This window comes from Gorilla gorilla, chromosome 6 (genome assembly GCF_029281585.2).
Source record: "Gorilla gorilla gorilla isolate KB3781 chromosome 6, NHGRI_mGorGor1-v2.1_pri, whole genome shotgun sequence".
NCBI lineage: Eukaryota > Metazoa > Chordata > Mammalia > Primates > Hominidae > Gorilla > Gorilla gorilla.
The window spans coordinates 7,991,412-8,015,174 of record NC_073230.2 but is presented as its reverse complement, the minus strand read 5'-3'; the positions used below and the strand labels follow the sequence as shown (position 1 = coordinate 8,015,174).

The 23,763-nt window shown below is 58.8% G+C and overlaps 1 protein-coding gene across 6 annotated transcripts in view; it reads left to right on the top strand.

Moving 5' to 3' along the window:
• PRKAR1B (protein kinase cAMP-dependent type I regulatory subunit beta) overlaps window positions 1-13,329 on the top strand; it is a 182,061-nt gene extending 168,732 nt beyond the window's left edge. For all 6 annotated transcript variants that reach the window (XM_031013428.2, XM_031013427.2, XM_055346669.1 and 3 more), the window contains exons 10-11: window positions 11,175-11,256; window positions 11,930-13,329. In XM_031013428.2, the coding sequence (XP_030869288.1) occupies window positions 11,175-11,256; window positions 11,930-12,102 (255 nt within the window). In that variant the 3' untranslated portion in view covers window positions 12,103-13,329. The remainder of the gene's footprint in view (window positions 1-11,174; window positions 11,257-11,929) is intronic.
• The last annotated feature ends 10,434 nt before the right edge of the window (window positions 13,330-23,763 follow it).

Genomic DNA, 23,763 nt, shown 5'->3' with positions numbered 1-23,763 from the left:
TAGGCTCATTGGAAAAGAAAACTGGGGTATCCCGTGGAGGGGGTCCTGGGGCGGACTTGCAGCCTGACCTGGCAGGTGCTCTCAGAGGACCCTCAGGGTGGGGGCCGAGGGCACGGGGCATCAGCTCCGGGTTGGGTCTAGGTGCCTGCCCACCTGCACCTGCCCTGGTGGCTGCCTGGAGGGCTGGGGGCACGTTTGATCCCAGGAAGCAGAAGCCGTGTCCGTTCCGGGCCCAGGCTCTCGTGGGATGAGAGGTGCTGGTGTGTGGAAGGGTCGGGGTTGCTGCGAAGTCACAGTGGAGATTTCATCAGCGCCCGTTAGGTTTCTGGTGTCCAGCACCCTGGTCAGTACCTGGAAGGACTCAATGTCTGTTCATCCAAAGATTGAGACTTGGCTGAGAAAGCAACAGCTGAAATGGCGGGCTGGGGTCAGGGCATCTCAGCTGGGGTCAGGGCGTCTCGGCTGGGGTCAGGGCGTCTCGGCTGGGGTCAGGGCGTCTCAGCTGGGGTCAGGGCGTCTCGGCTGGGGTCAGGGCACCTCCACTGGTGTCTGGGCTTCTCAGCTGGGGTCTGGGCATCTCAGCTGGGGTCTGGGTATCTCTGCTGGGGTCTGGGCATCTCTGCTGGTGTCTGGGCGTCTCAGCTGGGGTCAGGACATCCTGGCCGGGGGTCAGCATGGTGGGGGGAGTCATGGTTGGGGGGCATGGACCCCATGGCCTTGCAAAGAAGATCCAGGGAGGAAGAGAACAGCTGGAGGGAAGATGAAATGCTGCTGGCCGCGAAGCTATGATGGGCAGATTGGTTGTGATCTGTGTGTGACAGAGACCCTTTAAGAGCTCTTTCTGGAACCTGGTGTGACCAGGCAGATGGAGGGGCAGTAATGGAGGAAAGGGTGTGAGAGGCCCTGGAGGCCGGGGCTTGGCCCACCTGCAGGTGATGAGTCCAGGCCTGGTGGAGAGGGCTGGAAGGGACGTGTTCCAGGCTCTGCAGGGGGCAGAATCCTCAGTGCTGGTGACCCCTGGCTGGGAGGTGAGGCCGAGGGAGGTGTCTGCCGTCGTCTGGGAGGAGTCCTGTGGACAGAGATGCCTAACGGGGGCAGATGAGGAGTTGGGCTGGGCCTGTGGAGCTGGAGGCGACAGGGCCCTCACTGGGACGCTTGGGGTTGAAGCCACACAAACCACAGGCAGTGAGCACTCCCACCCACCCTGAGAGGTGCCTGGGGCTGGAGCAGGAATGGCTGCCCCCACCTCCCCGCCTGGCAGGCAGCAGGAGCCTCTGTAGCCCGGGGCCTGTGCTCACCCTGGTTCCCCCGAACCTGCAGAGACTCCCACACAGATGGCCGGGAGTAACTGGGCCACAGAAGGGCATTGAGGGCAAGGCCCGAGCAGCCACATGCCCCTTTCCTTCCACGCTTCTCACCTAACCGTGGGAGCTGGCGCAGCCACAGGCATCTCGCCCCCCTCCTGGCCGCGCCGGGAGCACCCACCGGAGCTTCCATGGCAGCCACGTAGGTCCCGGGACGGACAGTGCCTGGCTGCAGAGACAACCGAGGGGATAACTGGGTTTGCAGAAGGAAAGGCTCGTCTCACACGGGGCCAGGACTGCCTCACTCTGGCATGCAGGCGGGGGCGGACGCAGCCCCGCACCTGTTCCCACCCCAAGCCCTGGCGCCGACGTCCGCGGGAACGGCTTGTTTCCCACAGAAGCTGCTGGGCCGTGCCTTTGCCGGGCCCCAGACCTCATGGATGATCCATTAAACGTTGGCACAGGAGCTGACCTTGGGCGGGTCGCCCTCTTAAGTGTGTTTTCGCTGTCGTCCCGAGGACAGTTTGCAGCCCAGAGTGTGTGACGTACATCAGTTCCGTCTCGGCCGGCCGGGCCTGAGGAGCGGGCAGGGGACAATCGCGGGGAAGTGGCTCAGGCTCCGGAAACAAACAGCAGAGGGACAGCTCGGTCACCTCCAAGACACCCGGAGCCCGCACGCAGCTCAGGAGCGCTCCGAGGAGTCACCGCCTGAGGGAGCAGAAAGGGATTTGGGTGGAAGGGAGCTTCAGGTGAAATTGCCTTCCATGTGGAAAAACAGTTATTGCAACGGTTGCTTAAAAAAACATAAAAATGCATCCATGGGGCTTATTTATCCAGGAGAAATCACAGAGCACCTGGGAGTGCTTTAGAGGCAGGGGCTGGTTCCATCCTCTGTGGATGTGTGTGTGTGTGCACAGGCGTGTGTGTCTGTGTGTTTGTGCCTAGGTGTGTGCGCACAGGTTTGTGTGCCTGTGTGTGCGTGTGTATGGGATGTGTGTGCGTGTGTGTATGCACGTACCAGTGTGTGTGTGCACAGGCGTGTGTGCCTGTGTGTTTGTGCCTAGATGTGTGCGCACAGGTTTGTGTGCCTGTGTGTGCGTGTGTGGGGTGTGTGTGCATGTGTGTATGCACGTACCAGTGTGTGTGTGCACAGGTGTGTGTGCGTGTGTTTGTATGCCTGTGTGTACCTGTGTGTGGGGTGTGTGTGTATGTGTGTATGCACGTACCAGTGTGTGTGTGCACAGGTGTGTGTGCACAGGTGTTTGCATGCACAAATATGCATCTGTGTGTATGTGTGTGTGTTCACACGTGTGTGTGTATGTATAGGATTCTGCTTCTGCCTAAGTCCAGAAGCACACAGGCAGGAAATGTGTGCACAGGAAACGTAAAGGCACTGGAGTGAGCCTGAATTTTCCAGGCTCTGAGGAGTCTCACTGGAGGGAGGAACGTGTCGTGGCCCCCGTGGCCTTGAGAAGGCATTTGGTGTCTGTCCACTCTTACGTTCACTCACGGCCGCCGCCCTCATGATGACTGTCTCATTTGACGTGCTGGAACTCCTGGAGCTGGGGTAATCTGGCCTCACCGCCGCTCTGTGACATTGGTTGGCGTTGTCCCATTTAACAGATGAGGCAGCTGAGGCTGGAGCAGTTACGGGCCTTGCCTGAGACTGGCTGGTGCATTGCAGAGCTGAGGCTGGACCCAGACTCTTCGACTCTTGGTCTGTGGCCCGATTTTGGTGCTGATGACGTGGCCCAAGGTGCAGGACAGGAGCCTCCTCAGTCCCATTTGTTCCTGGCCAGGTCAGGGGGAAGCCTGGGTTAAGCTCGTGTGTTGAACACCTTTCCAGCTGTGCTTAATCTTTTAGTTACTTTTTAATTTATGGAAAGTGATAGCAGTTTCCATTTATGGTAGTGATACTAAGTTTCTTTTAAAATATATTTATTATTATTATTATTATTTGTATTAGTTCGTTCTCACACTGCTATGAAGAAATGCCCGAGACTGGGTAATTTATAAAGAAAAGAGGTTTAATCGCTTGTGATTCTGCCTGGCTGGGGAGGTCTCAGGAAACTTACAATCATGGTGGAAGGTACCTCTTCACAGGGCAGCAGGAAAGAGAATGAAAGCTGAGCAAAGCGGGGAAAGCCCCTTATAAAACCGTCACCCCGTGCCATGATTCACTTACTGCCCCCTGGGTCCCTCCCACAACACGTGGGGATTATGGGAGCTACAACTCAAGATGAGATTTGGGTGGGGACACGGCCAAACCTTGTCATTATTAGAGACAGAGTCCTGCTTTGCCAGCCAGGCTGGTCTCCAACTCCTGGGCTGCAGTGATCCTCCTGCCTCAGCCTCCTGAGTAGCTGGGACCACAGGTACCACCACGTCCAGCTAATTTACTTTTTGTAGAGATGGGCTCTTGCCATGTTGCCCAGGCTGACCTTGAACACCTGGGCTCAAGGAATCTTCCTTCTTTGGCCTCCCAAACTATTGGGATTACAGGTGTGAGCCACCGTGCCCAGCTTAAAATATTTATTTAAGTAAAATGAATATATTTGTCTCTTGTAGAACTTCACATAAGGGACTTGGGGTGTATGTGCCTTTTCCTGGCCTCCCTGACTCCACAGCGAGCCTCAAGACTCCGGCTCACTGCCCGCACACGCGTGTGACGTCCCGCATAGGAAGAGATGGGCTTCCTCACGTGTCTCCTCCTGGGGGGTGTCCAGACGGTCTCTGATCTGGGCTATGAGCACAGCGGGCCTGGGCTCCGGTGCTTCCCTGGCGTCAGCCCCAGATCAGGGACCCCTCGTATTGGGGAGCCATTCCTGCACCACTCGGGGCTCCTGCCAGGCATGGGGAAGTGCGACCACCAGCCCTGAGATGGAGCAGATCCCTTCTGACTGCCCTGAGCCCCCGTCCTGGCCCTGCCCCCTGCTGCAGCCTCTTCTCCCAGCCATGGCACCAGCCCCTCTCTCGGCCTGGGATGCGGCCCCCAGGTCTTCTCCGGCTGGCTCCTCCTGCCCTCGAGGTCTCAGCTCAGAAGCCACTTTGCTGGTGGCTGGACCTTCACTGGCCGCCCCCTGAACTGATTCTCAGGTCTCCTGGCGTCAGGTACCTGTGGCCTTGTGGGTTGCGTCTGCCTCCCCTCTGGGTGCCGAGTCCTGGTCCGGGCAGGGATGTGGCCTCCTCGTTCACGGCCGTAGTCCCAGCCCTAATGCAGTAGACGAGTGACTGAAGGCGAGCCTGGGAGAATAAACAGAAGGGAGATGCATCGGCAGCTCCGAGGAAGGCAAATGGTCTGTGTCCATGGGAACCTGGCTGGGACGGGGCCGCCGTCCACGCTTGTGGCACCAGGTTCTCCCTGGAGCACTGGACCCAAAGGGAGGGACCCTGTCTCCCCGTCTGCCCCCAGTTCTGTGATCCGACTGACCTCTGAGCCGAAGCGTTGGAGGCTCACGGCCGGGCAAGGGAGGCTGTGACATGGGACAGGAAGCCGGGGCCCCTTCCAAGGGGGCTGATGCTAAGACCTTGGCTGGTTTTCCTTCTTCTTTTGTTTTGTTTTTTTGAGATGGACTTTCGCTCTTGTTGCCCAAGCTGGAGTGCAGTGGCGCGATCTCGGCTCACTGCAACCTCCCCTCTCGGTTCATTCAGTCCTCCTGCCTCAGCCTCCCTAGTAGCTGGGATTACAGGCGCGCACCATGCCTGGCTAATTTTTGTATTTTTAGTAGAGACAGAGTTTCACCATGTTGGCCAGGCTGGCCTCGAACTACTGACCTCAGGTGATCTGCCCTCCTCGGCCTCCCAAAATGCTGGGATTACAGGAGTGAGCCACCACGCCTGGCCTGGTTTTCCTTCTGATCAAAGTCATACCTGCCCATTGTAGAAAATAAAAAAGTTGATTTTGGTTTTGATTTTATAGGAAATTTTACTCTTATTATTTCTTCTTCTTCTTCTCCTCCTCCTCCTCCTCCTTCTCCTTCTCCTCCTTCCTTTTTTTTCTTTTTTTTCCTGAGACAGGGTCTCGCTCTGTCACCCAGGCTGGAGTGCAGTGGTACAATCATGGCTCACTGCAGCCTTGACCTCCTGGGCTCCAGCGATCCTCGCACCTCAGCCTCCTGAGTAGTTGGGACCACAGGCACATGCCAGCACACCCCAGCATTTTTGTGTTTTTTTTTCTTTTTTCTTTTTTTTAAGAGATGGGGTCTCACTATGTTGCCCAGGCTGGTCTCAAACTCCTGGCCTCAAGCCGTCCTCCCACCTCGGCATCCCAAAGTGCTGGGATTACAGGCGTGAGCCACTACGTCTGAGCTGATTTTGCAGGAAATTTTAAAAAATCAAAATAGTTGCAAGGAAAATGAATCCTTTGTGATTCCCCTGCTGCGGACAACGGCCAGGGCAGGACAAAATAGCCAGGGCAGGACGTTCTGCGGTGTCTCCTCCCAGGTTTGTGCCACTGGGTTATTTTTAGAGTCGGGTTAGAATCAATAGTGAGAAAATTTGGGGAGTATGACCTAGAGTTTTGGCAAGCATGTTTTTCCAGCCCAAAAAAACCCAGACTCTCAATCCTCCTGAGAGCGTCTGTGCTGCCTCGTGGCAGTCTGGGAAGTGGAGTTGGACAGGAGTGTCTATTTCCAGAGCTTTCGACGGCTTGAGAGACCATGGTGCGTCTCAAGCTGGGCCTCCCGGAAACTGAGGGCACGTGGTGGTTGCGGCGGCCGCCCATGTCGTGGGAGTGCTGGATTCTGCCAGCTGGAGGTCGGCACCCCTGCCCCTCCTGGTCTATGTCCATCCTGTTTCTCCCTCCTCTGCTGTTCCCTGTCTTTCTGCTGTCGGACTCAGGCATCTGGCACAGATGTCCATGGGTGCGCAGGCACAGGACGGGGACTGTCGCCACCGTCAGTGTGCAGGGTGGTGCATCAGCTAGGGAGAGAGGCCGAGCTGCCGTAACAAACAGTCCCTGCAACAGTGCGGTGGAAAGAACGGAGAAATGTCTCCCTTTCTTGAGAAGTGATGGTTGTGTGTCAGGTGGGCGGGTGTCTGTCCCATGTGGCCCTCCCGAGTCGTGGCTCCACCAGGGGCCTGGTCACGGGTGTCACACGGCTGAGACGTGGGGAAGGGATTTGAACCCAGGTCTGCTGGGCTCTGAGGGTCCTGCCTCTTTCCCTCCTTGGCTGCTGAGCCTGGTGGAGATGGGAGGGCAGGAGGAGGGAGTCCCGGGGCCACCAGACTCCGCTGAGGAGACCGCGCTCCCCTCCTCCCAGTTCCTCCCGGCCTCTGGTTGGAAACAGAAGCTGCCCGGCCCAGGCCAGGGGTTGGGGGTGGGGGTCGGCTGTGGGAGGGCAAGGGGCAGCTGAGTGGCCGCGTCTAGTTCACGTGAACTTGGTAGCTTTGCACGGGGACCCTTCAGTACCCTGGGAGCCGGGGGAGGCACCTGTGTCTTTTATGACTCAGACTTTCCCAACCCCAGGGACAGAGGCAGCGTCTCCCTCTCCATTCCAGAAACATGGCATCTGAGCTCAAGACACAGCTCTACTGGGGTGTGTTTGGAGAAGGTGAAAGGATGAGCTTGACCTTAAAGGCAGGGGGTTGACATGCCGGAGGTGCGTGGGGAACTGTTCCTGATCCACAGGCACCAAACACCTTCCTCTGGCCTCGGCCCCTCCTGTCCAGCCGCGCCACAGCCCCTTCCGGGAGGGATGAATGCGGACGCCTCGGGGACCGATCCCTTTGCCTCACGGGTGGGGCCTCTGCCGGCCATCTCGGCAGTGACTCCTAAGAATACAAATTCCAAAAGCAGAATGACTCCGTGCGGAAGACTGTTCTGCGTTATTGACGGCGTTTTACCCCTTTATGTATGTGACTGCGTTCCTGGACATCCCCAGAGGCCCTTCTAATTACCTGAAGGCCGCCTGTTGCAGGGTTGCATTCACATCAGGCAAACCCATGTCGCAGTGGAAACTCAGTGAAGCTGTGTTTGGGGGTGACTGGGGTCAGGGTGGGTGGGTTTGCTTTGGTGGCCTCTGGGATGCCTCTGAGTGGTCGGTTTCCAGAAGTTTCCTCCGTGGCCTAAAATGGTGCCTGGCACATGGTGGGCGTCCAGTCACTCTTGGTGGGAAGCACGAATGCCCCCACCTGAGCTGTGTTCTGGTCAGGGGCTTCATGGTAGTTCTCACAAAGGCTTCAGGGGTGCAGGGTGGCCTGGGGGTGCCTGGGAGCTTGGAGACAGCCAGGAGCCGAGCGTCCTTGAAGCAAAATTCGTGCTGGCCACTCCCGGGGCATATGCAAGAGGGAGACAGGGGCCCGGAGGGAGCCGCACTGCTGGGATGAGCACAGGAGGGATGAAGACGGCTTGTACCTGGCTGAGTCCCCAGAGCGGGGACATCTGGTCGTGCATTGAGGTGGGGGGCCTGGCTGCAAGGCCACGCCGCCTGGGTCTGCCTCCCAGGCTCCCGTCTGCCAATCCGCAGCACCCCTCCTGCAACAGGGCCTGTGAGCCAGGTGTGCTGGCCACCACCACGGGTGACTGCAGCCTTCGGGTAGGGCTGGACGTCATCTGCTTGTGGAGGCGGCGGGACTCTGACTGTGTGGCCTTGGCCAAGTTGCTCAACCTCTCTGGGTTTCCATCTGCGAAGTGGAGAAATTCATGCCCCCCACAACATGCTGGGGCCCTGAAAGAGGGGGCATGTGAAGGTCTGGGGTGCAGCAGCTGCCCAGACAGTGGTCAGTCCCTCCCTGGCTGGGCTGGAGGGAAAGACAGCAGAGGTTTACAAACCACATCTCTCCAGAGCCTCAGAGAAGGGTCCAGCCTGAAGGTACCTGTGCATCCTTTCCTATCAGGGCATGTGAAGAGTGAGAATGCCTCCAATTTAAAAAGTCATCCGTGTGGTAATTATGCTGCCGATTTCCAGATGGCCTCTAGGAGATGCCGCCACTTAGAACCGGATTCCGGAGACGACCGAGCACGGCCAGTGTGCTCTTGCATCCAGACAGCGTGACGAGTGACAAAGTGTGGTGTGTCCAGGAGCAGTCGGCACAGCAGCCCCGTGGGGGCTCCCCGGACCCATCCCTGCCCCTTCGTTGCCGGCAGAATCCCAATTCTCAGCCCCTCCCCAGAGCGGGGCACGTCCAGTCCCATGGGTCATATTCCCCAGCAACTGGTTTAGGGCATGCGTGAGACCCTCTCTGGCCAATGAGGAGTGAGGGGATGTTTCCAGGAGTTTCTGGAAGGGTTTCTCACTGCTGAGGGGAGAAGTGCAGGAGAAAGAGGCAGGTTCTGTCTTTCTGCTGATGGTGTAGGGGTGGCCTGTGGTGACTCCCGGAGCCACGGCAGCCTCTGTGCCCCCATGAGGGACCTGACTGAGGACCTCGCACCTCCCCGAGGTCCCAGAGCAGGAGGCAAGAGCAAGGCTGGGTCCCTGCCGCCTCCAAGCCACGGAATGGGCCTGGGAGCCCTCCCCTATCTTCCGGCTCTGCGGGATCCGTGGCCTCCCCTGTCTTCTGGCTCTGTGGGATCCGTGGCCTCCCCTGTCTTCCGGCTCTGTGGGATCTGTGGCCCCCCCGTCTTCTGGCTCTGTGGGATCTGTGGCCCCCCGTCTTCTGTCTCTGTGGGATCTGTGGCCTCCCCTGTCTTCTGGCTCTGTGGGATCCGTGGCCTTTATTAGACCTTAGCAGCCTCAATTTGGGTTTTCCACTATTTGGGGTCAAAAGCACCTGAACATTGCTCCACACCCAGGTTTCACCAAGTAATCCTGTGAACCAGAGGCTGTCAGATTCATCGCCTGGATTCTGAGAGAGGAAAATAATCCCAGCTGTGAAACAGAAAGCGTTAAAAATGGCCACAAAGGGAGCATCGATGACGTCTGTCCGCAAGGTCAGCGTGATGGGCTGTCCAGACAAATAACGCCGCTCACAGCGGCTCTCCTGTGTGGGGGCTTGGCCTGCTCCAGACCCCAGCTAACTAAGTTTTCTCGCCTGCTCCAGACCCCGTCTAACCAAATTTTCTCGCACCGAATTCTCAGAGTGGCCACAGCTTCGAAGACCAGGAAGCAGAGAGTTCTCACCTATGGGAAGGCTGGGGCCGGTGGCTTCAGAGCCCGCGAGTTTGACCCTCCGCCATCTGCCCCCACATGGGCCTCAGAGCCCAGAGCTGTGCCCGGGTCTGGCCTGAGCCAGTGCCAGGACCGGGAGGAGGGCTGGGAGCTGTTCCTGTGGGTGGGAGCCCATGGAGTCTTCCCTGTCTCCAGCGCCTGGGGTCTGAGTCTGTGGGCACCCGGCTGAGGGCACGCTCCCTGTCTCCCCCTGTCCACGGTGGCGGCACTCGGCCGCCCGGTCTGTTGTTTACACGTCCTGCTCATCCATCAGCTGGATTCATAAACACGGCAGAGGCCTGGGAGCCGAGTGGCCCCACGGCCGGATCAGGGGCCAGGGCAGGGGTCTGGCTCTCAGAGGGGCTGCCAATCGGTGCCTGGAGATTCCAGGCGTGGCGGGCACCAGCAGGGTCTCCTGACCCACATCTCTCCCAGACTGTGATGAGGTGGGGAGTTACTCATTAACCCAGGCACAGCCTGGCTGGCATTTGATGAGGCTGGGTCTGGGTGAGCCAGGGTGAACCGAGCCCACCTTGAAATGAAGTGTTTGTTTTCCAAGAGCGGCTGCTCTGAGAGGGCCGCCGTCTGCCAGGCTGGCTGGGGCTGTGGGGACGTGATCCCTGGGTACCCAGATGGTGCCGTCTCCGGACCCTGGAGGGCCAGGCTGCAGGTGCTGCCACCTTCCTGGGCCTCAGCTTCCCCAGCTGTAAAATGGGATGGTGACATTCCTCACGCAGGTGCACTCTTCTGCGGCAGACGCGGGGCCCTGCCTCCGGGGACTAGGGACGGGTCGGAGCGTGGTGCAGAGAGAGCTGCTCAGAGTGGAATTCGGGGAGTGTCTGAGGCCGGCGGCGTGCAGGGCCAGCGACAGAGCTACATTCATCAACACCTGCTGGGGGTGTTTGGTGTTGAGGACGGACCGTTTCCCCGGCTGTTCAGAGGAAGCCTCTCTCGTGTGTCTTCACAGCGGTTCTAGTGTTGAGGAGATTCCTAGGTTCCCGGCAGGCGGAGTCTCCGGGGGGACGGGGACACGGCAGCCCCGTCTGGCCACACAGCCCACGCTTTCCCTGTGCCAGGCCGCGGTTTCCACACCTGGGGCCCTGGAGGGACCAGAGTCCAGGGGACATTCAGCTAGCCCAGCCCCGCCGTCCGCAGGCTGGATCTGTGCGTAGCACGTGCTGCGGCGGTGCCCTGTGATATTCTGCCCACGGCCTCTGTGTTAATCATTGATCTGGGCAACCCGCAGCCCCCTCCCCACTTCCCCGTGTTGGGGGTCAGGAGGGAGCTTAGTGGGCGTGTGACCCTGAGACAGCGCCCCCCCTTCCCCCGGGGAGGCCGGGATGCCTGGATGAGCTCCCAGTCCTTGAGAGTTGGTCCAAGGTCAGCTTGGAGCCCGGCAGCCCTGTGACAAAGATACCGACCCCCAGGGAAGGTCCCAGCGCGTCCCCTCCCGGCTCCTCCACTCGCCTCGGCAAAGGTGCGGGGGGCCAGTGAGTTCCATTTCGAGGAGCTGTCTGTGTGTCTGAACAAAAATGGGAGCTGGGCCAGGCCGGACGGTGGTCTCTGGGCAGGTCCCGTGGTGCTCAGACGCCCTGGTCGCAGGTGCTGGGAACGGGAGAAGCAGCAGCATTGGATGTGGTGGTGGCAGTGGCTCTGGGGAAGGACCTGGGCGGGAGGTGGGGGTTTGGGTGGTGACCCCCTGCGGGGTGACCCCTCACGTGCGTCCCACCCTGCACCCGCCTGGCTGGCACTCACGTCCCTCCACCTCCACCTCCACCCACAGGGCACCGCGTCCGTGCTGCAGCGCCGGTCCCCCAATGAGGAGTACGTGGAGGTGGGGCGCCTGGGACCCTCTGACTACTTCGGTGAGTCCAGTGGGCATCCCCTCCCTCGCACGGCTGTGGCCATCTCATTTGGGGTCTTGGGAGGGGCCTCACCTGGAGGTGAGGAGCTGCTGGGGGGCTTCCCTGGGGCCTTGTAGTGGGGCTTGGCTGAGCCCCAGTGGGGCTGCAACAGAAGGCTCAGTCCTGTTCCCCCAAATTGAAGTCCCAGGGCCAGGCCTGGGTCCCCAGGAGCAACCAGCCCTGGATGTGGGGTCCCCCAGAGGGCATGACCTTGGGGGAGGCAGCCTCCTGCTTCTGGGATGAGGGGGCACAGTGTAGCCATCAGCCACCAGCATTCCTGCAGCTGGGGGTGGGTGGGCTTGAGGGAGGCCCAGGCATACCTGGGCATTCCTGCAGCTGGGGGTCGGGGTCCTGAGGGAGGCCTGGGCACACCTGGGCATTCCTGCAGGATTGCCCAAAAAAGTGCAGGACAATGGCTAGCTGAAGGTGAATTTCAGATAATAAACAATTCATTAGCATAAGTATATCCCAAATAGTTCTCGGGCTATACTTATGCTACAAGTTTGTTTGAAATTCACGTGTGCCTGGCACATCCTATCCTTGAAAGGGAGCCGCTTCCAGGGTCCTGGGCATAACCTTTCCCTGCTGCGGCCTCAGGACCCCCAGGCCCTGACCTCTCTCTTCACCCCCCCAGGGGAGATTGCGCTGCTGCTGAACCGGCCCCGGGCGGCCACCGTCGTGGCCCGGGGGCCCCTCAAGTGTGTGAAGCTGGACCGGCCCCGCTTCGAGCGTGTGCTGGGGCCCTGCTCTGAGATCCTCAAGAGGAACATTCAGCGTTACAACAGCTTCATCTCCCTCACCGTCTGAGCACAGCTCCCGCCCTGCAGCCCCAGCTCCCCAGTGTGGTGGCCGTGCCCTGCTCGTCTGTGTCGGGGGCCTGGGAGCCGCTGTGTGAGGTGTGGGCCGGGTGGGGCTGGGTCCCGGCAGCGTGAGGACTGCCCCTTCCCCGGACTCACTTTTTGGAATAAATGATCACCTTGTGCATTTCCAAATCAAAGGACAAGCGGACAAAACGCATCCCAAGATCAAGGAAGGGACAGGCCAGCTTCCTCCCCACACGCCTCCCCGGCCGCCTCTGCGGGCTTGTCCTGGGGGGCCCACCCCACCCCTGCCAGTCTCCTGGAGATGCTTGAGGATCGGTCCTCCCCAGAACCAGGCCAGGACGTTGCCCCTGGGGCCTGGCGACCCTGCGAGGTCAGGTCCCCCAGATTGAGGTCCGAGTGTGGGCAAGTGTGTCAAAAGGGGCTGCCCCCCAGGGGAGATGAGGCTGAGAGCAGGGAGTCGAGGCTGAAGAAGTCAAGGCCCCTCCCGCAAATGTGTTCCCCTGCCCACGCCATTGCACCCCACCACACCCCCACCTCCCCCCGGGGGCCCTGCTGTGGATGCCGGAGTGGGAGAGTCTCTGGGCTGTGAGATTGATCTTGCCCCTAACTGGAGAGGAAGCCGGGCGCCAAGACACACAGGGCTCCTGCCTTGGGAGCCAGGGCCGCGGCCGCAGGTAGACCCCAGTAGGGGGGCCGGGCTCGAAGTTCCGTTGGGAGGGGCTGGCGGGACTCCAGCAGGCCGTCCTCAGCTTCCTTGGAAAGTCCACCCAGGGCAAGTTGATGTTAGGGAAAAACAGAAGTCAAGCCAGCCGCGAGCCCCACACCTGACCCGCTCAACCGACTTGTCCCTTAAATGTGTCTTGGGTCCCGCAGTGATGACGTGAGCCAGCCAGGCCCGAAGGGGTGAGGCCAGTGCAGAGAAGCTTCCCAGGGGATTCCTGGGTTCCCCGAAAGACAAGTGAGGCCATTGCAGTTCACCCGATGTTGCTCCCGTCCCGTGCGTCCCGGGGAGGCTGTCCTTGGTCCGAGGCTGCTCGTTGCAGCCCCTCCCCTGCTGGCGGTTACGATGCGTGGGGTCCCCCTCCCCGCCCAGCCCCGGCCACGTCGCCGTGTCCCGCCTGTGCCTGTGACGTCCCTGTGGACCTGTGAGCCGTCCCCCCCTTATCTCTGCTCTGAATACTGCATGAAGCATTAAACGTGCAATGAAGTACCTCTTCCCGGCTCGGGAGGCCTTGGTCTGAAGTCTTTTGTAGATAAGGGCTTTTCTTTTTTTTATGGTGGTAAAATACACATAACACAAAAGTTACCATTTTAACCACTTTTAAGCGTGCAGTGCAGTGGCGTTATCCACACCACGGTGCAGCCATCACCACCGTCCACGTCCAGCCCTTTCATCTTCCTAAACAGAAACTCTGCACCCGTTAAACAACAGCTCCTGCTTCCAGCCCAAGGAGCCACCCGTCCACCCCCTGTAGCCCTGTGTATCCAGACGTTCTCATTTGATCGTTGTCAGTATACAGGAGGGTCTGTGCTGCCCACGCCGTATTCCGGGGTGGCTAAGTAGACGGGGCCCAGCTCCCTGTCTGCACTGTGAGGTTCCACGTCTCACCGTGGTCCTGGGTGGCTCTGTTCCTTGTGGCTGTTTCGTGGGCCCTGACGTGAACACCCAGATTCCAAGGCTGCCCCGGGAGGGGTTGGGGTGTATCCAGGACCAGGGTGCCCTCAACCTCTGGATGGGATGGTAAACTCGGGGTCCAAGGGCAGGCACAGCTCACTCATGCACCTCAGGCCCCCGGGATCTCTTGCAGGCTGGGCACTGGATAGGCCTGCAGGAAATATTTCAATAAATAAACAACAGTGAATAAGGGTTGCAGGAGAGAAACTTTGGGAGATTCAGGCTCTGACATCCATAGGCCAAACACAAAGGAACTTTGACCCAAGTCTCACACCTTATGCAAAAATTAACTCAAAATGGATCACAGACTTAAATATGAAACTATAGGGAAATTGCTCTTAGACTTGACACCGGTTCATGAAAGGGAGATTTGATAAATTGGAATTCATCAAAATTAAAAACTGGTGCCCGCAACAGACCTTGTGAAGAAGATGAAAATACGAACCACGGACTGGGAGAAAAGATTTTCAAACCACGTGTATCGCAGAGAGACCAATACATAGAATCCTTCAAGAACTCTCAGAACTCGGCCGGGCGCGGCGGCTCATGCCTGTAATCCCAGCACTTTGGGAGGCCAAGACGGGTGGATCACCTAGGTTGGGAGTTCGAGACCAGCCTGGCCCACATGGGGAAACCCCATCTCTACTAAAAATATAAAAACTAGCTGGGCATGTTTTGGTGGGTGCCTGTAATCCCAGCTACTCGGGAGGCTGAGGCAGGAGAACTGCTTGAACCCAGGAGAAGGAGGTTGCAGTGAGCCGACACGGTGCCACTGCACTCCTGTCTCGGTGACAGAGTAAGACTCCGTCTCAAAAAAAAAAAAAAAAAAAAAAAAACCCTCTCAAAACTCAACCATAAAATGCAAACAATCCAACCAGGCTATGAAGAGGCACTTCCCCATGAGGACGTGCGGACGGCAGTGAACACAGGGAAAGATGTCAGACCACCAGCCAGTAGGAAAATGCAAATTAAAGCCACGGTAAGACACCCCCACACACCTATTATCAGAACGGCTAGAATGAAAAACAGCAGGCCGGGCGCGGTGGCCCATGCCTGAAATCCCAGCACTTTGGGAGGCCGAGGCAGGCGGATTACAAGGTCAGGAGATCGAAACCAGCCTGGCCAATATGGTGAAACCCTGTCTCTACTAAAAATACAAAAAAAATTAGCCAGGTGTGGTGGCAGACGCCTGTAATCCCAGGTACTTGGGAGGCTGAGGCAGGGAGAATCGCTTGAACCCAGGAGGCGGAGGTTGCAGTGAGCTGAGATCATGCCACTGCACTCCAGCCTGGGTGACAGAGTGAGATCCTGCCTTAAAAAGAAAACAAACAAAAAAAACACACACAGCAGCACTCTGTCCTGTAGAGAAACAGGATCACTCAGACATTGCTTCTGGGAACATAAGATGGGGCAGTCACTCTGGAAAATAGTTCGTAGTTTCTTAACAACACAAAAATCCAAACTAAGCATGCAATTACCATACAACACATCACATGGCATTCTTGGGCATTTATCCCAGAGAGTGAAGACACAGACCCGCACACTCATGAACACAGCAGCTTGACTCAGGGAGGCTCAAGCTGGAACCAACCGTGGCATCCTTCAGCGGGGGGAGCAAACCGTGGTACATCCATGCTCCGAAATGCTACTCGGCACCGAAAAGGAACTAGCAGTGTGCCCAGCAACCAGGATGGAATTGTCAGGAATGATGCTGAGGGAAAGAAGCCGTGCACTCTGCAATTCCGTTTACGTGACATTCTGCGGATGCCAAAATCAGGGCCAGCAGTTGAGGAGGAGGCAATGTGGCTATAAAAAGGCAGCTGGGGCCGGGCGCGGCGGCTCACGCCTATCATCTCAGCACTTTGGGAGGCTGAGGTGGGCGCATCACTTGAGGTCAGGAGTTTGAGACCAGCCTGGGCAACATGGTGAAACCCTGTCTCTACTATAAGTACAAAAATTAGCTGGGGGTGGTGGTGAGCACCTGTAATCCCAGGACTTTGGGAGAGGCAGGCAGATCACCTGAGGTCAGGAGTTCGAGACCAGCCTGGCCAACATGGCGAAACCTCATCTCTACTAAATACAAAATTAGCCAGGCGTGGCGGTGCATGCCTGTAATCCCAGCTACTTGGGAGGCTGAGGTAGGGGAATCGGTTGAACTCCGGAGGCAGAGGTTGCAGTGAGCCAAGATCCCGCCACTGCACTCCAGCCTGGGCGACAGAGCGAGACTCCGTCTCAAAAAAAAAATAAATAAATAAAAAATAAAAAAAAATAAAAATAAAAATAAAAAGGCAGCCGTAGCTGTTCTGTGGCTCGGGCATCCGTGTTGAGATCTGGCTGTGATATGCTGGGGTAGCTTAGCAAGATGTTAAACCACTGGGGGAAACTGGGTGAAGGGTGTACCCATCTCTCTCTATTTTGGGGTGGTTTTTTATGAGACAGGGTCTCCATTTGCCACCCAGGCTGGAATGCACTGGCGTGATGACAGCTCACTGCAACCTCCACTGCCTGGGCTCAAGTGATCCTCCTACCTCAGCCTCTCAAGCAGCTGGGACTACAGGCAGTCACCACCATGCCCAGCTAATTTTTAAATTTTTTGTAGAGTCAGGGTCTCACTATGTTGCCCAGGCTGATCTCAAACTTCTGGCCTCAAGCAATCCTCCCACCTCGGCCTCCTGAGTAGCTGGGACCACAGGCATGTGCCACCATGCCCAGCTTAATTTTTTTTTTTTAATGATCATTTGTAGAGACAGAGTCTAACCATGTTGCCCAGGCTGGTCTCAACCTCCTGGGCTCAAGTGATCCTCCCCCCTCGGCCTCTCAAAGTGCTGGAATTACAGGCATGAGCCACTGCGCCCAGCCAGGACATATGTTTTCACTTGTCTTGGGTCAATACTGAGGCATGGAAGGGCTGGATCGCACAGTAAGTGTGTGTTTCACTTACGAGAAATTGCCGAACCCTTCTCCAAAGTGGCCCCATCACATTGCCTTCCCGCCAGCAGTGTGGGGGTGTCGCAGGTGCCCCGCATCCTCACCAGCACTTGATGTAATCAGGCTTTCTAATTTTGGCAGTTCTGATGGGTGTAGTCGTATCTCGCCGTGGTTGTAATTGCATTTCCTGATGACGGACGACGTGAAGCATCTCTTCATGTCTGTATTGACTGCAGATCTTCTTTCGTGAAATGTCTGCTCAAAATCTTTTGCCCATTTACAGAAATTGGGCTGTCTTCTTATCACTGGGCTGGAGGAGGTGTTTGTGTATTCTAGACATAGCTCCTTCGTCAGACGCACACATTGCAAATACTTTCTCCCAGCCTGCAGCTGGCCTTTTCATGTTCTTAAATGATGTCTTCTAAATAGCAAAAGTGTTTAGTTTTTATAGAGTCCAATTTGTCCACCTTTTTTTGTGGTTCAACGTCCTATTTTAAAAATTGCCAGGCGAGGTGGCTCATGCCCGTAATCCCAGCACTTTAGGAGTCGGAGGTGGGAAGACTGCATGAGGCCAGGAGTTCGAGCCTGGGCAACATAGTGAGACCCTATGCCCCCCCAAAAAAAATTTTGTTTAAAATAGCCAGGCGTGGTGGTGCATACCTGTAGTCTCAGCTACTCAGGAGGCTTAGGCAGGAGGATTGCTGGAGTCCAGGTGGTCGAGGCTGTGGTGAGCTATGATCATGTCACCGCACTCCCGGGTGACAGAGTGAAATCCTGTCTCAGAAAAGTAAATAAATAAAAATAAAAAATCATTGCCTGCTCCAAGGTGGCCAGGCAGTGTTTACAGAACTCCTGATGTGCGCCTGGCACTGAACTCAGCCCTAGAGATATAGCAGAAAACAGCCGTCTTGGTGCTAACGTTCTAGCGGGGGCACCCCCTTCTCTGTCCTGAAGCCCCGTGGAGGCCCCTTTCCAGCCCCTGTTCCCCAACACCACCCAGACAGAAGCCCTGCAGTCCCCGCCAAGTTTCCCTCTGCCCTTGCTGTGTGAGCTTGGGCAAACCCCTTGGCCTCTCTGTGCCTCGCCCTCTCTGCTCTGATATAGCCTGGGAATGCACATCCCCCCTCCAGTGTGTCGGGAAGAGAACGAAGTGGGAACCTTACCTTACCCAGGAAGTCTTACCACCCAGGAGCTCAGGTGGGGCCCAGGCAAGGGCTGGGTCTGGGGGCTGTGGTGTGGGGAGAAATGAGTGACCTGAGGCAGGCCCAGCCCCAGAGAGAGTCAGAGGCTGCCCTGCCTGGGGGAGGCCGCCCGGAAGCCTCGGACCCCTTGCCTGCCCTGCACAGGCTGACTCCCAGCGTCCTGTGGGCCTGATGGGAGGCTGCTAAATAGCAAAAGGCCCCGTGCAAGGAACAGATGAGGAAACAGAGGTTCCAGCGCGCAGAGGTTGGCCTAGGGCCACCCAGAAGGCAGGTGCAACTGGAAACGCTGCTCCTCGGCCAGCCTGGGCCCCACCTGCCTGTCTGGTGCCACCAGCCAAGTCTCTGACGGACACAGCAGACACTGGGCCCTCGGGTGGGTCCCCAGGACTCAGCCTGGAACCACTGAGAACATCCAGGATGGATAACCTCGCTGGCCTCTGCCCCTTGCTGGCCATGGGGGCAGGAGGCAGAGCGGTGGGGACTCATACGCCTGCTGTCCTGACAAAGCACTGGCTCATTTGTTTATCTGTTGACTCATTCATTCATTCATGTTTGTCCATTCATTCCTTTAGCCATTCGTTCATTTCTTCATTCATTAGTTCATTCCTTCATTTGTTCACTCATTCCGATTCCTTTTACAGTCTGAGCCCATTTCACACATTCCTGGCAGTTGGGAGGTGGCCTAGCTTTCCGCAGAAAGACAGTTTCCCAGAGGCTGGAATTGTGGCCAAAGGATTCCAAGGAGGATGGACTTTCTGTTGGGTCCAGAAGCCAGCAGGTGACTGTAGGCTCCTGTCACTATTCTAGACGCAGGGGCTTTGCCTGGGACTGCCCAGCCCTGCCCGATATGGACCCCAAGCCTGGACCTCTCAGGGCCTCAGCTTTCCCGTCTGTAAGATGGGTGTCACAACCCATCCAGGCTGTTGGTGGAATGAGCTAATTACTGGCAGTAAGAGGCTCGGCAGGGGTCCCAAGCTGAACAGTGGCACCGGCCCACGCACCCTGCTGGGGTGAGCTGGCCTCTGGGGACTGGGCTTGGCCGAGGCCCCTCCAGACCATGGACAGTCCCGGCCTCACCTCCCCTGGCTCAGGGTGGCTGAATCAGCCGGCGGGGGTGACTCACTTTGAGGCCAGGCAGTTTCCTCCCGGGCCCCCCAGCTGCCACGCTGGGGAGACAGGCAGGCCCCGCCATATGGGGCCTGGGACTTGGGGGTGATTTCATGTCTGGAGGTCGGGCCAGGAGGCCCTTGGCAGGGGTGGCTCCGGGATCCTGGGCGCCACCCTTCAGAGCTTCATTCGGCCACAAGTGCTCTGGCCTAGGAGACTCCCCGGTCCAGATGGGCCCTGGGCCTGCCCTGGCCTCGTCAGAGTCCAGCTCATCCTTGCCCCTTCCAGAGCCACCAGCCACGCTGACCTCTCTCTCCCCTCTTGGGCCGCTCTTGCCTCCTGGAATGTGACCAAATTAGGCGGCTGGTGACTAACTTTCCTACCCGAGCTCCACCTCCAGTTGGTCAAAGGATTTCCCTTCCTCGAGGGTTCCTCTCGTCTGGTTCTAACTTCTCCCCCAAGTGCAGGGAGGCCTTCCCCTCGCCCCTCGATCTGGGCCTGCCCCTGGCCTGCTTGGGGGCCACCGAGGCTCTCAGAAGCTGCTCATGGGAACAGCTCTACAGTCAGAACTTGCAGGCACGCAGCGGGTTTTTAATCCACCTATAGGGCTTTTCTTCAGCCAGGTAGAAGGTCACTGGGTCGGGTTCCACTGATCCCAGCAGGGGGTCTGCTTGGAGACGTCCCTTAGAATTTAGACCGTCAGCCCCTCACCAGCCTCCTTAGCCAAACATTGTTTTTACTTGCGCAGCTGGGGAAATTGGCTGTTGTATTTCAGGAATGCACTTGAAAAGGAGCCTGGCGATCCCCGGCCTGGGATGCTGCGGCCCTGCCCGGGCTGGCTGGCGTGCGCTGTGCCGGGTAAAGCAGAGAATGACACGGTCACCTAACGTGCCTCAAACCCTGGTCCCAGCTCTTCCTCGCTGCGTGGCCCCAAGCTCGTTCCTTAACTCCTCTGAGACTGCTCATCTCTACAGTGGGGTCATAATGTTTGCCCCGTGGGGTTGGAAGTGAGGGTGAAGCAAGATTGCACAGGTGAAGCTGGTTGCGTGGGGTTGGGGGTGAGCTGACGCGAGACTGCGCAGGTGGAGCTGGTTGCAGGGGGTTGGAGGCGAGCTGACGCGAGACTGCGCAGGTGGAGCTGGTTGCAGGGGGTTGGGGGCGAGCTGACGCGAGACTGCGCAGGTGGAGCTGGTTGCAGGGGGTTGGGGGCGAGCGTGAAGCGAGACTGCGCAGGTGAAGCTGGTTGCAGGGGGTTGGGGGTGAGCGTGAAGCGAGACTGCGCAGGTGGAGCTGGTTGCGTGGGGTTGGGGGCGAGCTGACGCGAGACTGCGCAGGTGAAGCTGGTTGCAGGGGGTTGGAGGTGAGGGTGACGCGAGACTGCGCAGGTGGAGCTGGTCGAATGGCGTTTGGTGCAGAGGACATTCACGGCTGTGGAGCTGCTGTCGCGTATGACGTCTCTGTCACACCCAAGAGTGATGGGAACTGGGCCCTCCCCACGTCCGGCATGTGCCGCCTGGAGCTTCTGCTGTGTGCGCCATGTCCTTCGGCTCCCAGTGGGCCCGGTGGGCCTGCAGTCATCCTGGAATACTGCCTCCTCCTTCCCTTCAAGGCCTCTGCGTGCCCCACTCTGAGCACAGCGGCTGGAAGTGAGGCCTCCTCTCTTATCCTCCTATTCCCTAAGCCAAGCGTCTCCCCACCTGTGGCTGGCCCCGAGAACTCCCTGACGAGGGACGCCCAGGTGCCTCTCAGCAGCCCCCAGTTTTGGAAAAGCGGCAAACGTCTCCATGGACGCAGCCTGCCCTGTGGCCCTCCCTCGTTCTGTTGGATGATTGCTGTGTGCATCACACTCCAAAACGTGGTGGCACGAAACAGACGCCTCATGTTCACCATGGATGCTGCCCTGCAGACCTCAGACGGGGCCCGGTGAGTGCTCCGTGATGCTTGCGGTCTGGGCTCAGCGGGCTCCCTGGGGGTCGGGGTGGGTGGGGGGGCTCAGCGGGCTCCCTGGGGGTGGGGGAGGGGGCTCAGCGGGCTCCCTGGAGGTGGGGGTGGGTGGGGGGCTCAGCGGGCTCCGTGGGGCTGGGGCTGGGGCTGGGGGTGGGTGGGTGGGGCGGCGCCTACATCCTGTGTGGCTTGGGCTTCCTCCCAGCATGGTGGCTCTAGTGGAGCTAGACTTCCCTTGAGACGTCTGAGGGCTCCAAAAGCCAGTTGGTTCCAGCCATCCGGGTGTAAGCTGCGTGGCCTTTTGCGACCAAGTCTCAGAGGCCACAGAGCGTTGTTTCCAGCACAGTCTATGGTTGATGACGAGCCAGCCTGCCTGGATCCAGGGGGACACAGACCCCTACTTGCTGATGTGAGAGATCAAGGGACTGGTGGTCCTGTTTTAAAACCACCACACTCTCCAGGGTCCAGGAACTCTTTTGACCCAGGTGGGCTCTGGCTGGGGGTCAGCAGGCATCAAGCTAGTTATGCTGTGTACAGCGCCTGATTTGTTGTCTAGTCCCAGGGACAGGCTACGGTGTTCACGATATGGGCACAGGCCAGCTAGTTCCTCTACACCAGAGTGTGTGTCTGGCCACACTGTGCGCCATGCACACAGTGGGCACTCAGATGTTGGATGAATGAATGTACGACCAACTCTAAACCCAGACAGGACTCTTGCAGAGGCAGCCTGGGTCAGAAGGAATGGAATCGCTGCATGGAGGAGCCCCAGAGACCTTAGGTGGGGTGGGGAAACTGAGTCTGGGAGACAGCGGGTCTGGCTGGGGTATCAGAGCTGAGGCTGGAGCCCCGCTGGGCCTCTCACACTTTGCTCCTCCGAGCAACCCGAGCGAGAAGGAGTCTTGTCATTTTGCTTTTGGTCTGATTATTGCTGCTGTTAATACACTCAAGCAAACTTTACACGCTTTGGAAGGACGAGGTCCTGGTCATGTGCTGGTGCTCCTAGGAACCCACGTTTACGTTTTTCTGTAGGCCGAAGAAATCGCAACAGGAAACTTTCACGAAGGTAGACAACCCTGGTATCAACTCTCCGCATTGATGGAGAGCAGAGATGCTGCTCCCACCCCGAGGTGGTGAGGGGTCGCTCTGGAGGGGGGTGAGGCTTGGCCAGGGACGGGGTGGGGGTGGCCCCTGGGTGCTCTGGGACTGGGGCCTGGGTCCCTGAGATAGGGTGGAGGAGGCCCGTAGGGAGCAGGGGAGCAGGCTGGTTCCACGGACCCCTGCCTTCCTGCTCCCACTCTGGGATCCTCTTGTCCCTGGCTCAGGGTTGGGATCTAGCCTGGGCTTGCCCCACCAGTCTTGCCTGTCGCTGGGCCATAAACCCGTCCTGTTTACGGGCCGGGCCACCACCCCACTGGAACCTGGCCAGGCTCCTCCTAGGAGGGCGGGCTCACTCCCTCTGGGAGTCCCCCCCACACCACACAGGGCAGCCGCCTGGAGGCCCGATGAGGTGGCTAGAGGTGTGGGCGGCCCTGTGAGCAGTGGGCGGCACCCCTTGGGGAGCGGTGGCTGGAATTCTCAGGCCCCAGGCTCTTCCCGGGCCGTTAGGAGGCCGAGTGCATCCAGGCAGCCCTGCACACCCTCTCACCAGCCACCCAACCCCACCCCTGGTGTAGGGGAGGCCTGTGCAGGAGGCCACGTGCCTGTTCACCTCCACGTCTAGGCTCAGAACGCAGGACAGCAGGGGCAGGGACCCCAGTGGAGGGGGCCTGGGCCTGTGTCCGCTAAACGTGAGACGCTCCCTGGTGCCTCCTGCGTCAGCGCTGGGGACTCGGGCCCTCAGGGAGCCCCTGTTCCAGCAGGCAGGTGGGGACTGAAGCTCCCTTGGAGCGTGTGGGCAGGTAGAGGAGGGCACCGCCCTGAGCCCCAGGAATCTACTCGCCGGCCTCAGGAGGCAGCTGCACACCCGGTCCCCTCCCGGCCCCCTCCCGGCCCCCTCCCGGTTCCCTCCTGGTTCTACTGGCCCCTGGGACAGGCTGCAGGGCTGGCTAGGAGTCTGGCTTCACACCGGCCCCCAGAGGTGGTGCCTTTGCCCGCAGTGAGTGGGGTCACAGGGGCTCCTCACCAAGGCTCCACCGGCGTAGCCGAGGCACTTGTCCCCAAACGGGAGCCCCCCGCCAGCTGGAAGGGGCCTTGCAAGTCCAGGGGAGGCAGACAGGACCCCCTGTGCAGGCGACAGAGGGCAACTGCTCTGAGCTCAGGGCCTGGGGAGGTGACTGTGTGGCAGGCGGGGTCCCGTGTGGCAGGCGGGGTCCCGTGTGGCAGGCGGGGTCCCGTGTGGCAGGCAGGGTCCCGTGTGGGGAATGCTCAGAGCCCTGCTGACTCCACTGGGTTCTGGGCATTCCTGGTCTGACCTCCAGGCCGGCTCCTGGGACCCCACCAGTCTGAGGGATGGGGAAGGATGGGGAAGGAAGGGGTAGGGCGGGCAACTGTGCCCGAGAGGGGACCCCAGCCCTGGACTCTGGCTGGCTTGAAACACCTTGGGGCCACACCCATCTGTCCAGTCGGGCTGTAGAGAGGCTTGGAGGAGCCACCCGAGTGAAGGGGGGTCGCCAGCGTCTTTAGAAACCGCAGGATGCTGACGCCCCCAGAGCCCCCATTGGGTTGGTGAGGAAGTGGGGGCCCTGGGGGGATGTGTGAGCTGTGTCCCTCTCAGGAAGTCTGGCTTCCTTGGGGGCCTAGGAGGGGACACTGAGGGCTTGCTGTCTCCATGGGGGGGTTGTAAGGTGAG